Below are 17056 nucleotides of genomic sequence, written 5' to 3'. Positions count from 1 at the left end.
CTTCTCTTTGGGGATATAGAATGCTACAAGAAAAGAAGCAGGAGCTTTAGTTTATTTCATGTTTGTTTTTCTTTTTAGTTAGTTAGCAAATATAAAAAGTGGGGAGAAAGCACAGGTAGATCTTGGAATCTTAGGACTTTGGCACGTGGACTCTTTGTATTCCTGTCATTTAAAATGTTGTTTAGTTAATTCACATTTATTTATTTATTTATTAGAACATTCAAAATTAAAATAGGGGCTGGGCGCAATGGCTTATGTCTGTAATCCCAGCATTTTGGTAGGCTGAGGTGAGCAGATCACTTGAGGTCAGGAGTTCGAGACCAGCCTGGCCAACAGTAGAAACCCTGTCTCTACTAAAAATACAAAATTAGCCAGGCATGCTGACAGGTGCCTGTAGTCCCAGCTACTTGGGAGGCTGAGGCAGGAGAATCGCTCGAACCTGGGAGTTGGAGGTTGCAGCGAGCCAAGATCGCACCACTACACTCCAGCCTAGGTGATAGCGCGAGAGAGACTCAGTCTCAAAACAAACAAACAAAAAACCAAAACAACACAAAATTAAAATAGCACAGCTTTACAGTTGTCAGGACCGGTAGGCTACACACACCAAGAGAACATGGAAAGGTTTATTGACCACATATTGAGGCTCTCTGAGCAGAACAGGGCAGGACCACAAGCAGGCCCAAAACTGGCCGGGGAGCGCAGAGAAAGGAGCGTGGCTTGGGGTTCACGGTGGGACTGAGTGGAGGGTTCTCCTTTTCAATGGCCAGGACTTGTGTGGTTTGAACTTCCTGCAGGTGCTGCCCAAGGAGGGAGCACCTGCGCTTTTGTGTCAGCTTGCCCAGATGTAGGGCAGACGGGGGAGTAGGAGTGATGGTGACTAGAAGCTGCCAATGGCCAAACATTTAAAAAAATGGATTCTGTATCACAGACTCTTTATTACAACAATATGAAGAATAAAATATATACAGTATAGTCAGTCTCCGTCCCACCCTTTCCAACCAACATTCTCTCACCCAAGGCACCAAACCACTCTTCACTTTTTTCAGCTCCTAAGCTCTATGCATCCTTACAGAGATAGTCTATATGTACACAGATATGTGTGTGTACACACACACATACACACACACACACCACATTCCCTTTACAAGGAACAAAGAGTCAGACACCAGCTAGACTAGGATTTGTTTGTAATTCTTCAAACCTGCTCTGCTATTTTCTAGATATGATTCGTTGGGCAAGTTTTTTCACCTTTATGAGTTTCTGAAGTCTTTACAATCTTCTGTAAAATGCATATGAGACTAATGCCTGCATGCATCATTATTGTATGGAATAAATGATGCATCTTCGGAACAGTATTAGGAACGTTATAGATGGTGTCCCTTTTATCTTGTTTTTCTTCAACTTCTTGAGCTGCACTTCATCAGCCTCATTTGAAATTTCCCCTTCCTTTGTTGACTCTGAAATACCAGGAATTTTCTAGGCTTTCCTCCTTGGCCTTTTTCTCATTTCACTTGACTCATTCTCCCTGGCTAAGCTTGGCTGTGTTGGTGGCTTTGAGACAGCTTATGGACTGATGATTCCACTCAGCTTTGTCTCCTGAGGTCCACACAGAAGCTGCAAATATCTGCTAAGCGTCGAGATATAAATGTCTAGCAGCACTTCAAAATTAGCAATATAGGCCAGGTGCGGTGGCTCACACCTGTAATCCCAGCACTTTGGGAGGCTGAGGTAGGTGGTTCACGAGCTCAAGAGTTCAAGACCAGCCTGGCCAAGATGGAGAAACTGTGTCTCTACTAAAACTACAAAAATTAGCCAGGCATGGCGGCAGGAGCCTGTAATCCCAGCTACTCAGGAGGCTGAGACAGGAGAATTGCTTGAAGCTGTTCGGCAGAGGTTGCAGTGAGCCGAGATCGTGCCACTGTACTCCAGCCTGGGTGACAGAGTGAGACTCCATCTCACACACCCACACACAAAAAACTAGCAATATGTTTTCCCCTTTCCCCAGACTCTTCTTTTCCTGAGTTTTCTATCTCAGCAAATGGTTCCCTTTCAACCTAGACACTTGGAGGTGTAATTCTTGACCTTGCTCTTGTCCTCATTTCGAACCTCCAGTCAGTCCTCAAATTTTGACCACACTATTCAGAATTATCCCTTGATCTGTTCATTTAGCTCCAACCCATTTAAAACTTTCCTGGATCAAGTCACAATCATTTCTCAAAACATTATTGCAGGCCAGGCGCGGTGGGTTACACCTGTAATCCCAGCACTTTGGGAGGCCGAGGTGGGTGGATCACCTGAGGTCAGGAGTTTGAGACCAGCCTGGCCAACATGGTGAAACCCTGTCTTTACTAAAAACACAAAAATTAGCTGGGCGTGGTGGCGGGTGTCTGTAATCCCAGCTACTTAGGAAGCTGAGGCAGGAGAATCGTTTGACCCTGAGAGGCGGAGGTTGCAGTGAGTTGAGATCGTGCCACTGCACTCCAGCTTGGGTGACAGAGTGAGAGTCCATCTCAAAAATAATAATAATAATAATAATTACAACAGCTTGTCCCTGGTCTCCTTTACAGTGATGCCTGCTTCTAAATAACACTAGAGGACAGAGAGATCTTTCAAAAACACACACATGATTGTGTTGACTTCCTGACTAAATGTTGTCAAGGGATACCCTTTTCCACCTAGATATGTTTCAAACTCCTTAAACTGATTCAGTCTTCTATCTCTCTGACTGTGTCTCTCTGTTTCCTGGTCTCTAGGGATCCTATCCAATTCCAGTAGCTTTAAATACCTTTGTATGCTAGTGCTTCCAAATTCACATCTCCTAGACTCCCACCCAGACCTCCCTACCCTAAGCTCAAGCCTCTTTTACATCAACCTGTCTGACATCTCCGTTTGAATGACTCATAAGCATCTCAAAAATCTGTCTTTAGCAGGATTCTTGATTTTCCTCCCTAGTCCTCTCCGTTCAGTAAGCCATTCAACTGCTCAAGTAAAAAAACACACTAGGAATTATCTTTGATTCCTTTTTTCTCAGCCTGCACTTACAATCCATCTGAAGTCCTGTTAATTCAGTCTCTAAAACTTCTGCCAAACCTGTCCATTTATTTATGTTTTTATTTACATGACCTGTCCAAGTCATCATCTTCTTTCTTATTCCTACCCTTGCCCCCTCCCCAATTCACTCCAATATTCAGCAGCCAAAGCAGTCTTTAAAGATATAAACTAGATGTCTCTCTTGCTGAAAAACCTCTCAATGATTTCCCACTGCTTTTAAAATAAAATCCAAAATCCTTACCATGATTTGGTTGCCCTATTCAGGCTATATGGACGCTTAATACCCTCCCATTCACCACACCATGAGAGCAGGTAATGTTCTTTCTCGTTCATGGAATCCCAAGCATCTAGGACAGTGCCTCATACACAGGAGACACAGAATAAATGTTTGTTGAAAGAATGAGTAAGTGAGTGGCTTACAAGACCCTTCCTGGTCTGGTTTCTGTTTCCGCTGTTCTCTCTCTACTCCCCCATGTCACAATATATGTTCCATCAAACACTAGGAGCAGAGTGAGACTAAGCAATATCTCTCTTACAAGCACTTTGAGTGGTGGCAGCAGAAATCAAGTGAGAGAACTCCAAGAGATAGCTGCAAACTCAATGACAGAATAAAGAGTAATTAACTCAGCCGTCCTTCCTCCCTGGATGGACTTCTTGGGCTCCTCTCAGCTCACATCTTGAGGGGGTTTTTTAAATTTAGTATATACATAAATATAAACAACATAAAATTCACCATTTTAGGCATACAATTCAATGGCACTATCTATTTCCAGAACTCTTTTATCTTCCTGATGTAGTTCAGATGTTGTCTCCTCTAAATCTCACGTAGAATTGTAATCCCCAGTGTTGGAGGCATGACCTGGTGGGAAGAGATTGAGTCATGAGGGCAAATCCCTCGTGGCTGGGTGCTGTCCTCATGATAGTAAGTGAGTTATCAGGCAATCTGGTTGTTTAAAAATATGTGGTACTTCCCTCCTCTATTTCTTGCTCCCCCTCTTGCCATGTGACAGGCCTGCTCCCAATTCACCATCTACCATGAATAAAACCTCCTTTAGGCCTCCCCAAAAGCTGGACAGATGCCAGTGCCATGCTTCCTGTACAGCCTGCAGAACCATGAACCAATTATATTGCTTTTCTTGATAAATAACCCAGTCTCAGGTGTTTCTTTATAGCAATGTAAGAATGGCCTGATACACATCTCAAACAGAAATTCTGTATCCACCAAACAATCATTCCCCATTCTCCCCTCTTCTCAGCCTCTAGTAACCTCTATTTTATTTTCTGTCTCTATGAATTTGCCTATTCTTGGCACCTCATATAAATGGAATCATACAATATTTGTCCTTTTGTGTCTGTCATCTTTCACTTAACATCATGTTTTTAAGGTTCATCTATGTCATAGCATGTATCAGAATTCCACTCCTTTTTATGGCTGAATGATATTTGAGTTTGTTTTTAATTCATCTATCTAACAAATATTAATTGAGTGCTTTATCCACCCAAGCACTTTTCTAGATTCTATGGAGATAGCAATAAGTGAAAGAGACAAAATTATTGCTTAGTTCTTACAAATAAACAAGTGAGTATATACTATGTCAGACGGTGACAAGTGCTATAGAAAAAAACTGTATTGCAGAGAGGAACTGTAGAGGAAGAAGAGCTCTTGAGGCAGAGTGGAATCATTCATGTAGTTCCTTGAGAACCAGAGTAAGGATTTTGGATTTTTCTCTGAAATGAGAAGTCAATAGAAAGTCTGGAGCTGGGATGGGTGCAGTGACTCACACCTGTAATCCCAGACTTTTAGGAGGCCGAGGAGGGTGGATCACTTGAGACCAGGAGTTCAAGACCAGCCTGGCCAACATGATGAAACACTGTCTCTACTAAAAATACAAAAAATTAGTTGGGCGTCATGGCATACACCTGTAATCCCAGCTGCTAGGGAGGCTGAGGCATAAGAATTGCTTGAACCCAGGCGGCAGAGGCTGCAGTGAGCCTTGTGATCCAACAAAGCAAGACTCTGTCTCAGAAAAAAGAAAGAAAGTCTGTAGCTGTAGAGTGACATTTTCAAGGATAACCGTTTTGAAGGATAACTTTGGCTTCGGTGTTGAGATGAGACTATGACGGGAAATATGGCAAAGGGAAGGAGAAAGATCAGCGAAGGGTGTGCATTGGTCAAGGTTCCCCAGAGAATCAGCAATAAGGGGTGTGTGTGTGCGTGTGTGTGTGTGTGTGTGTGCATCTGTGTGTTACATAGGGAGAGATATACTTTAAGGAATTGGCTCATGTAATTGTGGAGGGTGTCAAGTGTGAAATCTGTAGGGCAAGCCAGCAGGCTGGAAATTCAAGTAAGAGCTGATGTTGCAGTCTTCATTCTGAAGTCCACAGGACAGGACAGAAAGGTTGGAAACTCAGTCAGGGTTTCCATGTTGCAAGCTTGAGGCCAAATTCCTTTTGAGGTAGAATCTATTCCATGCCTCTTAGCCTCTGGTGGTTTGCTGTCAATCTCTGGCATTTCTTGGGCTGTGGATGCATCAACCCAATTTCTGCCTTACATGGCATTCTCTCTGTGTGTATATCTGTGTCCAAATTTTCCCTTTGTTTAAGGACACCAGTCATGCTGGAATAGGGTGGACTTCATCTTACTAATTACATCTGCTGCAATGCTATTTCCAAGTGAGGTCATATTCCAAGGTACTAGGGACTAGAATTTTAATATGTAAATTTTGGGAGGTGCCAGTCAACCTATAACACAAGGTAACAGCTGTGAATATAAAGTAGTTGGATTTGGCCAGAGAATTTTAAAAAGAGAGTCTGGGATACTCCAATGATGGTTTTTGCCTGAACGAAAATAGTTAAATTGCCATTTGCTGAGCTGGTGAAGACTGCAAGAGGAGAAAGTTCAGAGAAGAATAATAAGGGTTCACTTTTTTATATAATAAGTTTTCAAAGCACCATCTCTGGCGGGGCATGGTGACGCACGCCTATAATCCCACCACTTTGGGAGGCCAAGGTGGGAGGATCACATGAGGTCAGAAGTTTGAGATCAGCCTGGCCAACATGGTGAAACCCCGTCTCTACTAAAAATACAAAAATTAACCGGGCGTGGTGGCACATGCCTGTAATCCCAGCTACTAAGGAGGCTGAGGCAGGAGAATCACTTGAACCCAGGAGGTGGAGGTTGCAGTGAGCCGAGATCACACCACTGTACTCCAGCCTGGGCGGCAGAATAAGATTCTGTCAAAAAAGAAAAAACAAAAACCCAAAAAGCACCATCTCCTACCCTAAGTCCCTTACTTGGCTAGTAATACCTATGGCGAGAACAGAGGACCCAGTTATCTCTGCAGGAGCAGGGTAGACAGAGCCTTTGAGTGTTTCGCTTCTCTAGACATACAAGTCATCTAAGTAGCTCTCATTTCTGGCCCACTCCACTTCCCTTTCCAGCCCCTCCTCCCTCGTTATCATTGCCTCCATTACACAACATCTCTTTATGACATCTCCACGTAAGCCTTAGGCATAAATACATTTTAAAAGTTATTAAAAGAATGGAACAAGTCAGAACTGATTATGAGCTGCAGAAATATTCCTTTTAAGAGTTGTACGTTCATGAGGAACATTAAGATTCTGAAGGAACCTTAATAATAGAAACATATTATGAAGAGTTGGGTTCACCTCAAGTTAATATTAACCTGTGACTCTAATAGCCAGGATCTGTTAGCTTATTTATATTGCCATCTTTCAATCTGCATAATTTATGGTCAGTGCAGGGAAAGATTTGCCTTTATAGTTTTCACTGTCAGCTAGATTCTTCCATCCAAGTGGAAGAATTACATTTCCAAATAACAGAAAGTTAAAATGTATAATGTGACTAAACTACAGCAAAGTGGAACTTAAAAATAAAGTTCAGGAGAAAATAGGTCATTTCATAAAACTAACTTCAAATTCTATTTGAACTGTGACTTTAATTCTAAAGGCTCTCAGAAATTTTTGGTACAGGAGTCATTTATTCTGCTATGGATGTTTCCTTTATGAAATGCTGTTATTTAAGCATGAATGAAAACCTTCCATTTGAAATGGGCAAGACATTGTTCATATGGATTTAGGCTGTGGCGATTTTCGTCTGCATAAAGGCACTCTGGTTGCTGTTCAGTATCCAACATGATTGATTAGGGAAGTGGTGGTTCAATCAGAATAAAGTATTCCCCCAAGTATTCTGGATCCCTAAGGACCAGTGCTTCCAGGAATACGGTACTGATGATTCCATTTTGTGGCTATTTTTTGACAGTCCTCAGACTGTCAAATAGAATCTGGCCTAAAAGGAGGACAAGGCTCTCTGAAGTGCAGCCCTTCGGGCAGCCGAAGGTCTTTCTTCAGATGACTTCTCAGATCGAATTTTTTGGCTACATTGATACTCTTCGGCTCTGTCCTTGCCAGAATTTCGGAAGGATTCCAGCGCCCCACACCTTCATCCCCTCCCCTAACTGGAGAAGCCGCTGGGTCCCGCGCCAGGCTCTCGGTGGCTTCAGAACAGCAGGGGAGCAGGCGGCTGATCCGGAGGCCAGTGTGGGGCCGGCAAGCGGTGACTGTCTCCAGAGGAGCAAAGGAGCCGAGTCTTGTTTTTCTTGGATCAGGTTTGGGACTTTTATTCTGTCTGACCATTTCCACCACTTGCCTCACAAGAGTCTCTGTCTCGAAGCACAGGACCGAAGCAAAATGCCTAATGAAGCGTGCCCGAGGAAGGGGCAGGGGCGTGCAAGTGACTTGGGAAGAAGGACTGGGGCGAGGGGAGAAAGGACGTTACGAGTTCGCACGTTCTCACAAAACCATTTGAAAACATGAGCTGGAGACGCCAAATTCTGGGACCCATGGAAGGCCTTTGGAGCTCGCTCGGGCTCCTCGAAGTTGGGCGTGCGTCGCAGAACAGTGCTGGGCGCTCTCTTTCAGCATTTTCGGCTTTGTTCAAGCCCTTGCGTAGGGTCCGGAAGGTAGTGGGTGGGATCAGTCAGGCTTTAGGTCTCCAGGAACCCGGCTGGTCCTCTCTCGGCTTCTTAGCGTAGGGTCCCGCCGGCCCTGGCGCCCGTGGCCGCCGAAGTTCCCGCCCTCGCCGAGGTCCCTTGCTCCGGAGCGGGGCGCAGACGCGGCCGCCGGCCCGCAGTCCCCCGCAGGTGCCGCCCAGGACCAGCTGCCCGGCGGAGGCCGAGCACGCTTGGCGGCAGCTGAGCCTCCACCGCAAGCCCCAGCCAGAGGGGTGCGTCCCCTGTCCTCCTCCCGAGCGAGACGAACGCTCAGCAGCTAGTTCCCTGGGCGCCAAGACCGATTTCCAAGTCGCCCACTTTCCCCCCTCGAGGGAGCTGTTGGCGCTTCTCCAGAAGCCTCCTCGGCTCCCAGCTCCAGCCCCTAAAATAAAAGCACCTTGCCAGAGAGCGGGGGAGGGGAGCAGCTGAACGAGGAGAATGAAAATACTAGGAGAACGACCCCATTCTCCAGGAAAAGGTAATGAGGGGAAGTGAAACAGTGTGAACTTACTCGGAAATGCAAACCGAGTTCAACTCACCCGGGAGCAAACAAACGACAGCAAGACAAATCAGCCACCGCACTCGCGGCTTCCCAGAAAGGGCCTCATGAATGAGAATGGGTTGCTAGGTTTCCTTCCCTCTCTCCTGACAATCGCTTCCCACAAGACTTCCACCGCCGAAAGAATACAGGCCGGGCCTGGTGACTGCGGAGTGAGGGAACCGCGCGAGGCCCACGAGGCCGCCCGCGACCGCTCCCGCCTTCAGGACCCTGGAGAGCGGCCGCGGCGCCCCTGGGACCCACGCCCAACGCAGAACACCCGCGCTCGCCTCCCGCGCCTCACCACCCCAGCACTTTATTCGCTGCTTCCCGCCTCCACCTTCATTTTTTTTTGGCAACCACCGCTCTTGTTTTTCACAGACAGATTAAATTGTTTTTTGTTTGGCATGAGGGGGTGTTTGAATTGGCCGAGCTACATTCCGGTTTGTAACTACACTAAACGTTAGTGTACCAAGAAACTAAGAGCGTCTCAAAGATGAGAGTCTGAACGAGGCAGGTGACCTTAAAAAGCCACTGAGTTCAACCCCTTTATAAATGAACTAAAAAAATAGAGACCTTCCCAAGGTTAGCCATTAAGTTAGTGGCAAGGTTGAGTGTAGAACCGTGGGTTTCTGACTTCTAAACTAGTGCTTCCCTCCACTTTCCAAAAGAAAAAAAAAAATACCTCATCGCTTGGGTCTCCTAAGCAACAAGTGGAAGGTGGAAAGGCCGGTGTTCCCGAGAATAAGAAGGACACATGGAGTTTGGAAAGGAGGTCTGCAGAGGGTTCACTTGTAGTAGCAGCCCTAACATGGAATTCGGGTGTCCCCTGCTCCACGCAACATACCCACAGCCGCACTGGCCAGTCCCTTTCTCCAACCAGCCTGTGGAGGGTCTGGGGCCCTTCAGCCACCTTCAGCCACTATCTGGACCTTCCATAGACAACAATCCCAATAGAATCTAGTAGCCAAGGCCAACTCTGTGCCTCTGGCAGGCAGAGACCTGGGCACTTAGGGAGATGGGAAAGGGCAGGGGGAACAAGGGAAGACCAGAGAAGGGAGAGGAAGAGCAACAGTTACAAAAGTGAACTAGGATTTTCATCCAAATTCTGAAGAACCAGGCGATGTGAACACAGGCCCTTCTGCATACCGCATGTCACATTCAGGGCGCATAGGAGTCCCCTGGGAATGTTACCATGCAGATTCCGATGCATTGGCTGGGTGGGGCTCAAGAGTCTTTATTTCTAACAAGCTCTAGGTGTTGGCGAAGCTGCTGGCCTACGGACCACACTTCAAGTAGCACAGAGTTAGGAAATACAGGAGTGGGAGGGGAAAGAATCTAACTATAGGCCTTTCCTTCTGCTTTCACCGACCTTCTCTTGCACCCCCAAAGTAACGCCTCAAAATTCTGTAGTAAAGAGCCCCATCTAAGCGGCCGGACACCACAGTAACGGTATGCTGGTTTTGTTTCTCTCTCCCCGCCCCAGTCCTTCCCGCCTGCACAGCTCCCAGACTCGCCCGCGGCCCCGAAGCTGCTCGGCCTCCTTTCTAGCCCGCTTTCCAGCCTCGCAAGGTTCTTCTCTCACCTTCTCCGACGACCCCCTCCCGAGGCTCCCCGGAGGCGCCTGGACTTCTCCCTCCTGCTTCCCGCCCTGCCGGCCGCCCAGCTCTCGCGGGGGCACGAGGAGCTGCCGGGCCGCCTCTCGCTCCTGCTCGGGGCGGCGCTGGCACTGCCCGGCCGACCCTCGGGGGGTCGTCCGCTGAGGCCCCCCCATCCGGTCGCCAAGCCCAAGGAAGAAGACGCCACCGCTGGGCAGAGCTCGCCCATGCCGGTGAGTATCGTGGTCTCCACTACGCCCCACACCCAGCCTTCCCAGGACACCAGCCTCTCCCGATTCTTCCTAACCCCGACTGATCCGCTCCGCCGGGGCCAACAGCAGGGAGGGTGGCAAGGCTGGGAAGGCCGGGACGTGGCTGGGCAAGTCCTAGGACGAGACACTGGAGGCTCCCGAGACACCGCCCCTCCCCGCGGGAAGACACTCCAAGCTACTTTTTCCTGGGCCATTTCCTTTCCTGGGTCCAAGAAAACGGGAGGGAGCCCTCGCTCTTCCCCGAGGCTGCCTTTCAAACTCTCGGCGTGTCGTTCTCCTCCCCCTACTCCGAGCCTCCCCCAGACGCGCCTCCGCCGGCTCCCAGCGCTCGCTCTCCCACTCCCCTGCCCTCTCGGCAGGCAAGGGAGGAAATGACGTGATGTTATTTTTGTGTCAGGTCAGTTTCCAGCTTCAGCTTAGCCCTCCGGGCTCCAGGGAACCACCCCCGCTGCCCCACCGGGTCTCGCTCCCGAGGAAACGCTGCGGGCTACTGGGACACGCGGTGCTGCGAGTCCGGAGAGCTGGGCGGCTGGGTTCCCCCTCCCGGTGCCCCTGGTCTACTCCTCTCCCCGGACTCCGGAGTCCCTGGAGAAGGGGACGCGGAGGGCGACTGCCGAGGGTCTCAGCGGGATCCGGAGTCAGGGGTTAGTTCCCCCTCTTATCCCCCGCTCGGTTGCCGGTTGGGGCCTCCGCGCTCTGGCTAGCTGGGAGGGGGCGAGGGCCGCTTTCCAGGGCGGGAAGACCGGAGGCTGAGGCTGCGCCGGGGTGGTGCGGGGACAGAGCTCAGAGAGGCGCCCTGGGCCGGGGAGAAGGTAGGGGGCTGCCCTCCAGAGGCTGGCAGTCCACAGACGCGAAGCTCTGGGGACCAAGCACCCTCTCCGCGCCCACCGCCCACCCCTGCTCCATCCTCCCGCTCCCTTCTCCCGCTCCCTTCATTCACAAGGTCCGAGCACGCAGTCCAGCACACTCTAGTCTCACTCGGCCGCCGTGCGCCAAGGGGAGGCGATGACACAGAGGGCTTCGCGGACGCCCTCTACGCACGCCTGGCTTCGCATCCACACTCTTGGGACTTGCTAATCCGGGGCTGGAGCAGAGGGGCTGCGGCCGGGGTGGAGGTCGCGCCCCTCGTGGGGCCTCGGGGGTACCCCTAGCGCCCGCCGCGGTGGAGTGCGCCGCCGCTGGAGGGAGGCGAGATGTGGGATTGCCCGGCCGGGTAAAGGGAGTGAGGGGGCGGGGAGGAGGCAGAGCAAGGGGAGGAAGAGGCCGAGAGAAGAAGGCTAGAGCAAAGAACGAGAGCCAGAGAAAGGGGAAAGGCGCGGGGAGCAATCGCCGACGTAGAGAGGGCAGCCCTCCGCGCTGCAATATTAAGAAGGCACCCGCGGGACGCATGCGCACGGCGGACGGAGGCGAGCCGGCCGGGGCTTCCCATCCGGCCGGCAGAGTGGACGGTGGGCTCGTGAGTATCCCGGTTCCTCCACCTCTCTTTCTTCGTCTCGGGCTCGCCCTGAGGCTTCGTGCTGGAAAGTGGCCGAGGCTGGGAGGGGCGCGCCGCTCGTCCAGACCTCCGGGTGTCGCCGTTGCTGCGGGGCGGGAGCGGGTGCGAGTCGGGGGTTCCTGCCCCCAGCGTTAGTGCGAGTTTGGGGGAGTGGGGCTGCGAGTGCGTCCGCGTCCGAAGAGGGGCATTGCGCCACCAGGATCAATATGTCCCGGGCCTGCCAGGGCGTCCGCGATTCCACCTCTGCGGCCTGGGGTCGGTGTTTTGCTGGGGAACGCGGGAGTCTAGACTTTAGACCCTAGAAATCGCATTGGCCACCCGAAGCGTATTTTGGAAAGACCAGGCGGGTGGAAGCGTCGGCGTTCTCACGGGATAGGGAGAGGACAAGGAAGGCGCCGGGCGCCCGGGGCTGGTGGTTTGAGCGCCGCTGGGAAGGGAAAGGAGACAGAGCCTCCTGGAATCGCAGCGCCTCCTTTTAGGAGAAGTGCAACCAGGGCAGGGGCACCGAGGGGCAGGGTGAGGAAGTGGACGCCTCACGCGTGGAGCCTAGAAGACCGACTAGGTATGGGCGTTCACTCGGAGCCTCAGTTCACGCTCTTGAAAACCGAATGAACAGAGAAGTGCCCTCCACCCTTCGCCTGCGCCAAGGCAGTTAACGTGCAGGCGCCGCTGGGATTTTCCTGGAACAAACTCGGGCACTTGATCTTCCGCACCCTCGGAGCTGCCCTGGGAAGTCGAAACAAGTCTAGGCGCCCGGACTGCGGAGACTGGAAAGCAGCGGGCGGAGGGCGGGAGACTGGGGACGGGAGGTGGAGGTGCAGGCTGCAGCTGGGGACCGAGGTGGGCGTTGGAGGGGATGGTCTGTGTGCGCGGCTGTCCTCCAGCGTTGGGGGAGCGGACGGGCCAGGGGCCTCTAGGGAAGCGGCGCTCCGGGACAGGGGTGGCTTTCCCCTCTCTGTGTGTACGCGGCGATCCCCCCACCCAGCTCCGGCGGAGGAATGGGGTGGGGTAGGAGCCCCGAGAGACGCGGCTAGCTGAGAGTGGGGTGGGCGTTTTGGGGAAAGATTTGCGTGCGCTGCGGCCCTACCGCTGCTAGAGAAGTGGGCGAGAGACAGTGGGCGCCGGGAGGGGGTCTATAGGCGCCGCGACCTACCCCATCTCCCACCACGCTTGTGGGGGAGTGAATGGGAAAGGGGCTTTGGGAGAGGCGGCGCGCGGGCACTGAGGTGCATCGTGAGCTTCCCGGACTTGACATCATCAAAGGAAAACCCTGGCGAGCAGCCAGGGCCAGCGAGCGACCCCAGCAGCAAGGACGCGGCCGTGCAGAGCTCTCGCGGACAGGCGAGGGGGATCCCAGGGGAGCAGCTGCTGCCCACGGGCCACCGGCGATGCAAGGAGTGGAGAAGTGAACGTAGTCTACAGGATTTCTATCCGGAAGGTGGAGAGCGCTACAGGGGAATCTCCTTGATTCCTGTCAGTCTCATAATTTGGCAAAAGCTCGTGCCACTGCCCTCCGGCCTGGGCGACAGAGCGAGACTCCGTCTCAAAAAAAAAAAAGATTGGCAAAAGCCTATCGCTCTTTATCGAGCTCCCCACGTTCCCCAGTCACCTGGCTGAGGTTCGTTGGTGTCAAAACCCCAGCCTTGGTGCCCTCGGTGCCGGCAGGACCCTCGCCCACTGGCTAGCGGAATCAGGCACCTGCACGCGGGCTCCTCATTGCCCCGGAGTGTGGGGAGCAAGGGGCTTCTGCATCAGTGTCCAGCCACCCTCCTTGGGACACAGGTGGCAGGGCCCTGGCGTGGCTTGGCTTCATTTCATTCTTAGTGGCTCCAAACCGTGGAATTGACTAAACAAATGTGCAAGTTCGCAAAACGGTCTGACTTTCTCCCCAAACTTGACAAGGACATTTCTAGTGAAATTAGTCTATCTGTAAATTTTTTGGCACAACCATAGTTTGCAATTTACTATTTTTGTTAAAATATTTTTTCTCCAAACCTAATTTTTTTTGGGTCTCATCCTGTTTATCTTCTGTTCATTAAGTGACACCTTTCTTTCTTTTCTTTTCTTTTCTTTTCTTTTCTTTTCTTTTCTTTTCTTTTCTTTTCTTTGAGATTGAGTTTCGCTCTTGTTGCCCAGGCTGGAGTGCAATGGTGCGATCTCAACTCACTGCAACCTCCGCCTCCCGGGTTCAAGCGATTCTCCTGCCTCAGCCTCCCGAGTAGCTGGGGCTGGGATTACAGGCATGCGCCACCACTCCCGGCTAATTTTTTGTATTTTTAGTGGAGACGGGGTTTCTCCATGTTGGTCAGGCTGGTCTTGAACTCCCAACCTCAGGTGATCCGCCTGCCTCGGCCTCCCAAAGTTCTGGGATTACAAGAGTGAGCCACCGCGCCTGGCCATAAGTGACATCTTTCTTATCACGTATTAGTAACGCATATGAGAGGCAATGTTACCAAACCAGTGAGAGTCTTGAGCTCTGTAACTGGGTTCAGATCCCAACCTAACTGCATAAACTTGGACTAGTTACTTATTCTCTCTGGGCGTTAGTTTCATCATCTGTGAAATGGGCATAATAAGAGTACCTACCTCGGCAGCTCAGCAGAGCACAGTGGCTCACTCCTGCAATCCCAGCACTTTGGGAGGCCAAGGCAGGTGGATCACCTGAGGTCAAGAGTTCTAGACCAGCCTGGCCAACATGGTGAAACCCTATCTCTACTAAAAATACAAAAAAATTAGCCCGGTGTGATTGCTGGCGCCTGTAATCCCAGCTACTCTGGAGGCTGAGGCAGGAGAATCGCCTGAACTCGGGAGGCAGAGGTTGCAGTGAGCCGAGATGGAGCCACTGCACTCCAGCCTGGGCAACAAGAGCAAAACTCCGTCTCAAAAAAAAAAGAGTACCTACGTAATGGGCTAGCTGACAGCATTCAGTAAATTAATAACATAGAGCTCTTATAACAGGATGGCACATACCAAGCAAAAGCTGTTATTACTATTATTATGTTGATGCTAAATTGGCTAGACTTCAAACTATAAATAAGATCAGTAACAGAATGTATATTTTTGTATACTATAAAGAGTATGCATAATGAAACACATGTCCATCATCAAAATTAGAAAAAGTCTTCTTTTTTTTTTTTTTTTTTTTTTGAGACTGGGTCTCACTCTCTTACCCAGGCTGGAGTGCAGTGGCACGAGTGAGGCCCACTGCACCCTTGAACTCCCAGATTCAAAGGATCCTCCCACCTCAGCCTCAGGAGTAGCTGAGACTTAAGGTGCCTGCCACCGCACCTGGCTAATTTTTTAAATTTTTTATAGAGACAGGATCTCGCTGCGTTGCCAGGGCTGATGAACAGCCAGTTAGAGAATCTGAAAATGTACCTTAGGAGCTTGAAGTGCTAACTTGTCTGAGATCACTGTAAACGTTTTAGCTGAAACACCCCTTATATCAAAAATACAGAATGATGAAAATCAGGTTACTTATTCTACCTCCTTCGTTTTACAGATGAGGAAACATTCAGAGAGGTTAAGGGTCTGCGCCAGAGATCTCCAGCTAATTAGGGGCCAAAATAGAATGAGGACTTCTGACTCATTCCCCAGGGCTCTTACACACCACACTGCTGATTTCCTGTTTACTATGGATTAATGAACTGTTAACAGATAGAAAGTGTAAATAAGGAAAAAGTGTACAAGCATGTGCCATCTCTAGCACCAAGAAGGACCAGGCAGTCATGTCATGGCTACTGTTGTCCCACAGCTTTATCTTGGTCCCTCACATTATAAGACATGACCACATGGCTCGCCTCAGGTAAGGTAAGGTCACCGATCAAGCTATTGTCAGAGCCAGCATTAGCATCTTAGGCCCCACTTGGGTATACATTTTATTGCATATTCTATTAATCTCTTGTAGCAGTTTTAGAAATAATTTTTGAGCTCTTCTTGAATTCTTAAAATATCTTTCCAGCTGGCTTTGAAGGTCTTTCCTATAAGAAAGCCTTTTAGAAAAGGCCTTCAAAATTACACAGAAGGAGATTTTATTATTCTAGATTTTATGGACTAGCGAGAGTAAAAGAGAAAAGCTTTCTTATTTTAATGCAGTAGCCTGTAACTGGTTTCATTCCAGGCACTTAAGTATCAATTCCTGCAATCCTGCTGTTCTTTTATTTCCGCATGCGGCCATCTAACCACATTCACCTTCCATGGACAGATGCAGATAGTGGCTTAAATGTCCAGCCCTCATATCAACAGTTTAAGAATTATACGGCAGAGGCCGGGCGCGGTGGCTCATGCCTGTAATCTGAGCACTTTGGGAGGCCGAGGCAGGCGGATCACGAGGTCAGGAGATCGAGACCATCCTGGCTAACGCGGTGAAACCCTGTCTCTACTAAAAAATACAAAAAATTAGCTGGGCGTAGTGGCAGGCGTCTGTAGTCCCAGCTACTCGGGAGGCTGAAGCAGGAGAATGGCATGAACCTGGGAGGCGGAGCTTGCAGTGAGCCGAGATTGCGCCACTGCACTCCAGTCTGGGCGACAGAGGGAGACTCCGTCTCAAAAAAAAAAAAAAAAAATGAATTATACGGCAGAGCCTTTCTAATGAACATCTGGTCTTAAAGTTATTTATAGGGATAGTGTATCTTCTAGGGAAGGTACTTCTAGGAATTATGCCTGCATCCTTGAAAAAGGAAACCATGGTTTTTTCCAGTGTGTGAACTGGATACTGAGTATCTTACTCATTTTTTTTTTTTTGACTCCAAGAAACCTCTTGCATGAATACCCTACTCTTGAATACTTTGCATCTTGGCATACTTACTACATGTTCTTAGACAGAAGGACAGGACATCAAGAAGGGAGTGACTTTCTAGCATGCTCCCAAGCCAGTTTGGCAGAACTTAGTTTTGAAATCACATGTGTCAAGTTAGGGCCCAATATGATTATAATGTGAATCACTGTCCAATTGAGAATATTTCAGATTGGTTTTCAGTGCACCACCAGGTGACTCACAATGTGAGCTTCTATTCAAACAAGTACAGTGTCAGTAAGCAACTAATAGGGCTCACTCTGAGTCAGAGCTTAGCATTTAGTACAATAAGTGT

General features: G+C 49.9%; 1 protein-coding gene across 3 annotated transcripts in view; it reads left to right on the top strand.

Annotated features, from left to right (window-relative positions):
• Positions 1–17056, top strand: part of RGS20 (regulator of G protein signaling 20) — a 105359-nt gene that overhangs the window by 17906 nt on the left and 70397 nt on the right. The window contains exon 2 of one of the 3 annotated variants that reach the window (XM_032759777.2): positions 10088–10432. In XM_032759777.2, the coding sequence (XP_032615668.2) occupies positions 10088–10432 (345 nt within the window). Of the gene's footprint in view, positions 1–10087; positions 10433–10891; positions 11116–11665; positions 11928–17056 lie in introns of those variants that run through there. The other 2 variants (XM_032759778.2, XM_032759774.2) reach the window with 2 other exon arrangements.

The sequence above is a fragment of the Hylobates moloch genome, unplaced genomic scaffold (assembly GCF_009828535.3).
Source record: "Hylobates moloch isolate HMO894 unplaced genomic scaffold, HMol_V3 SCAFFOLD_9, whole genome shotgun sequence".
Lineage (NCBI taxonomy): Eukaryota > Metazoa > Chordata > Mammalia > Primates > Hylobatidae > Hylobates > Hylobates moloch.
This window is presented reverse-complemented; position numbering and strand designations above follow the sequence as displayed.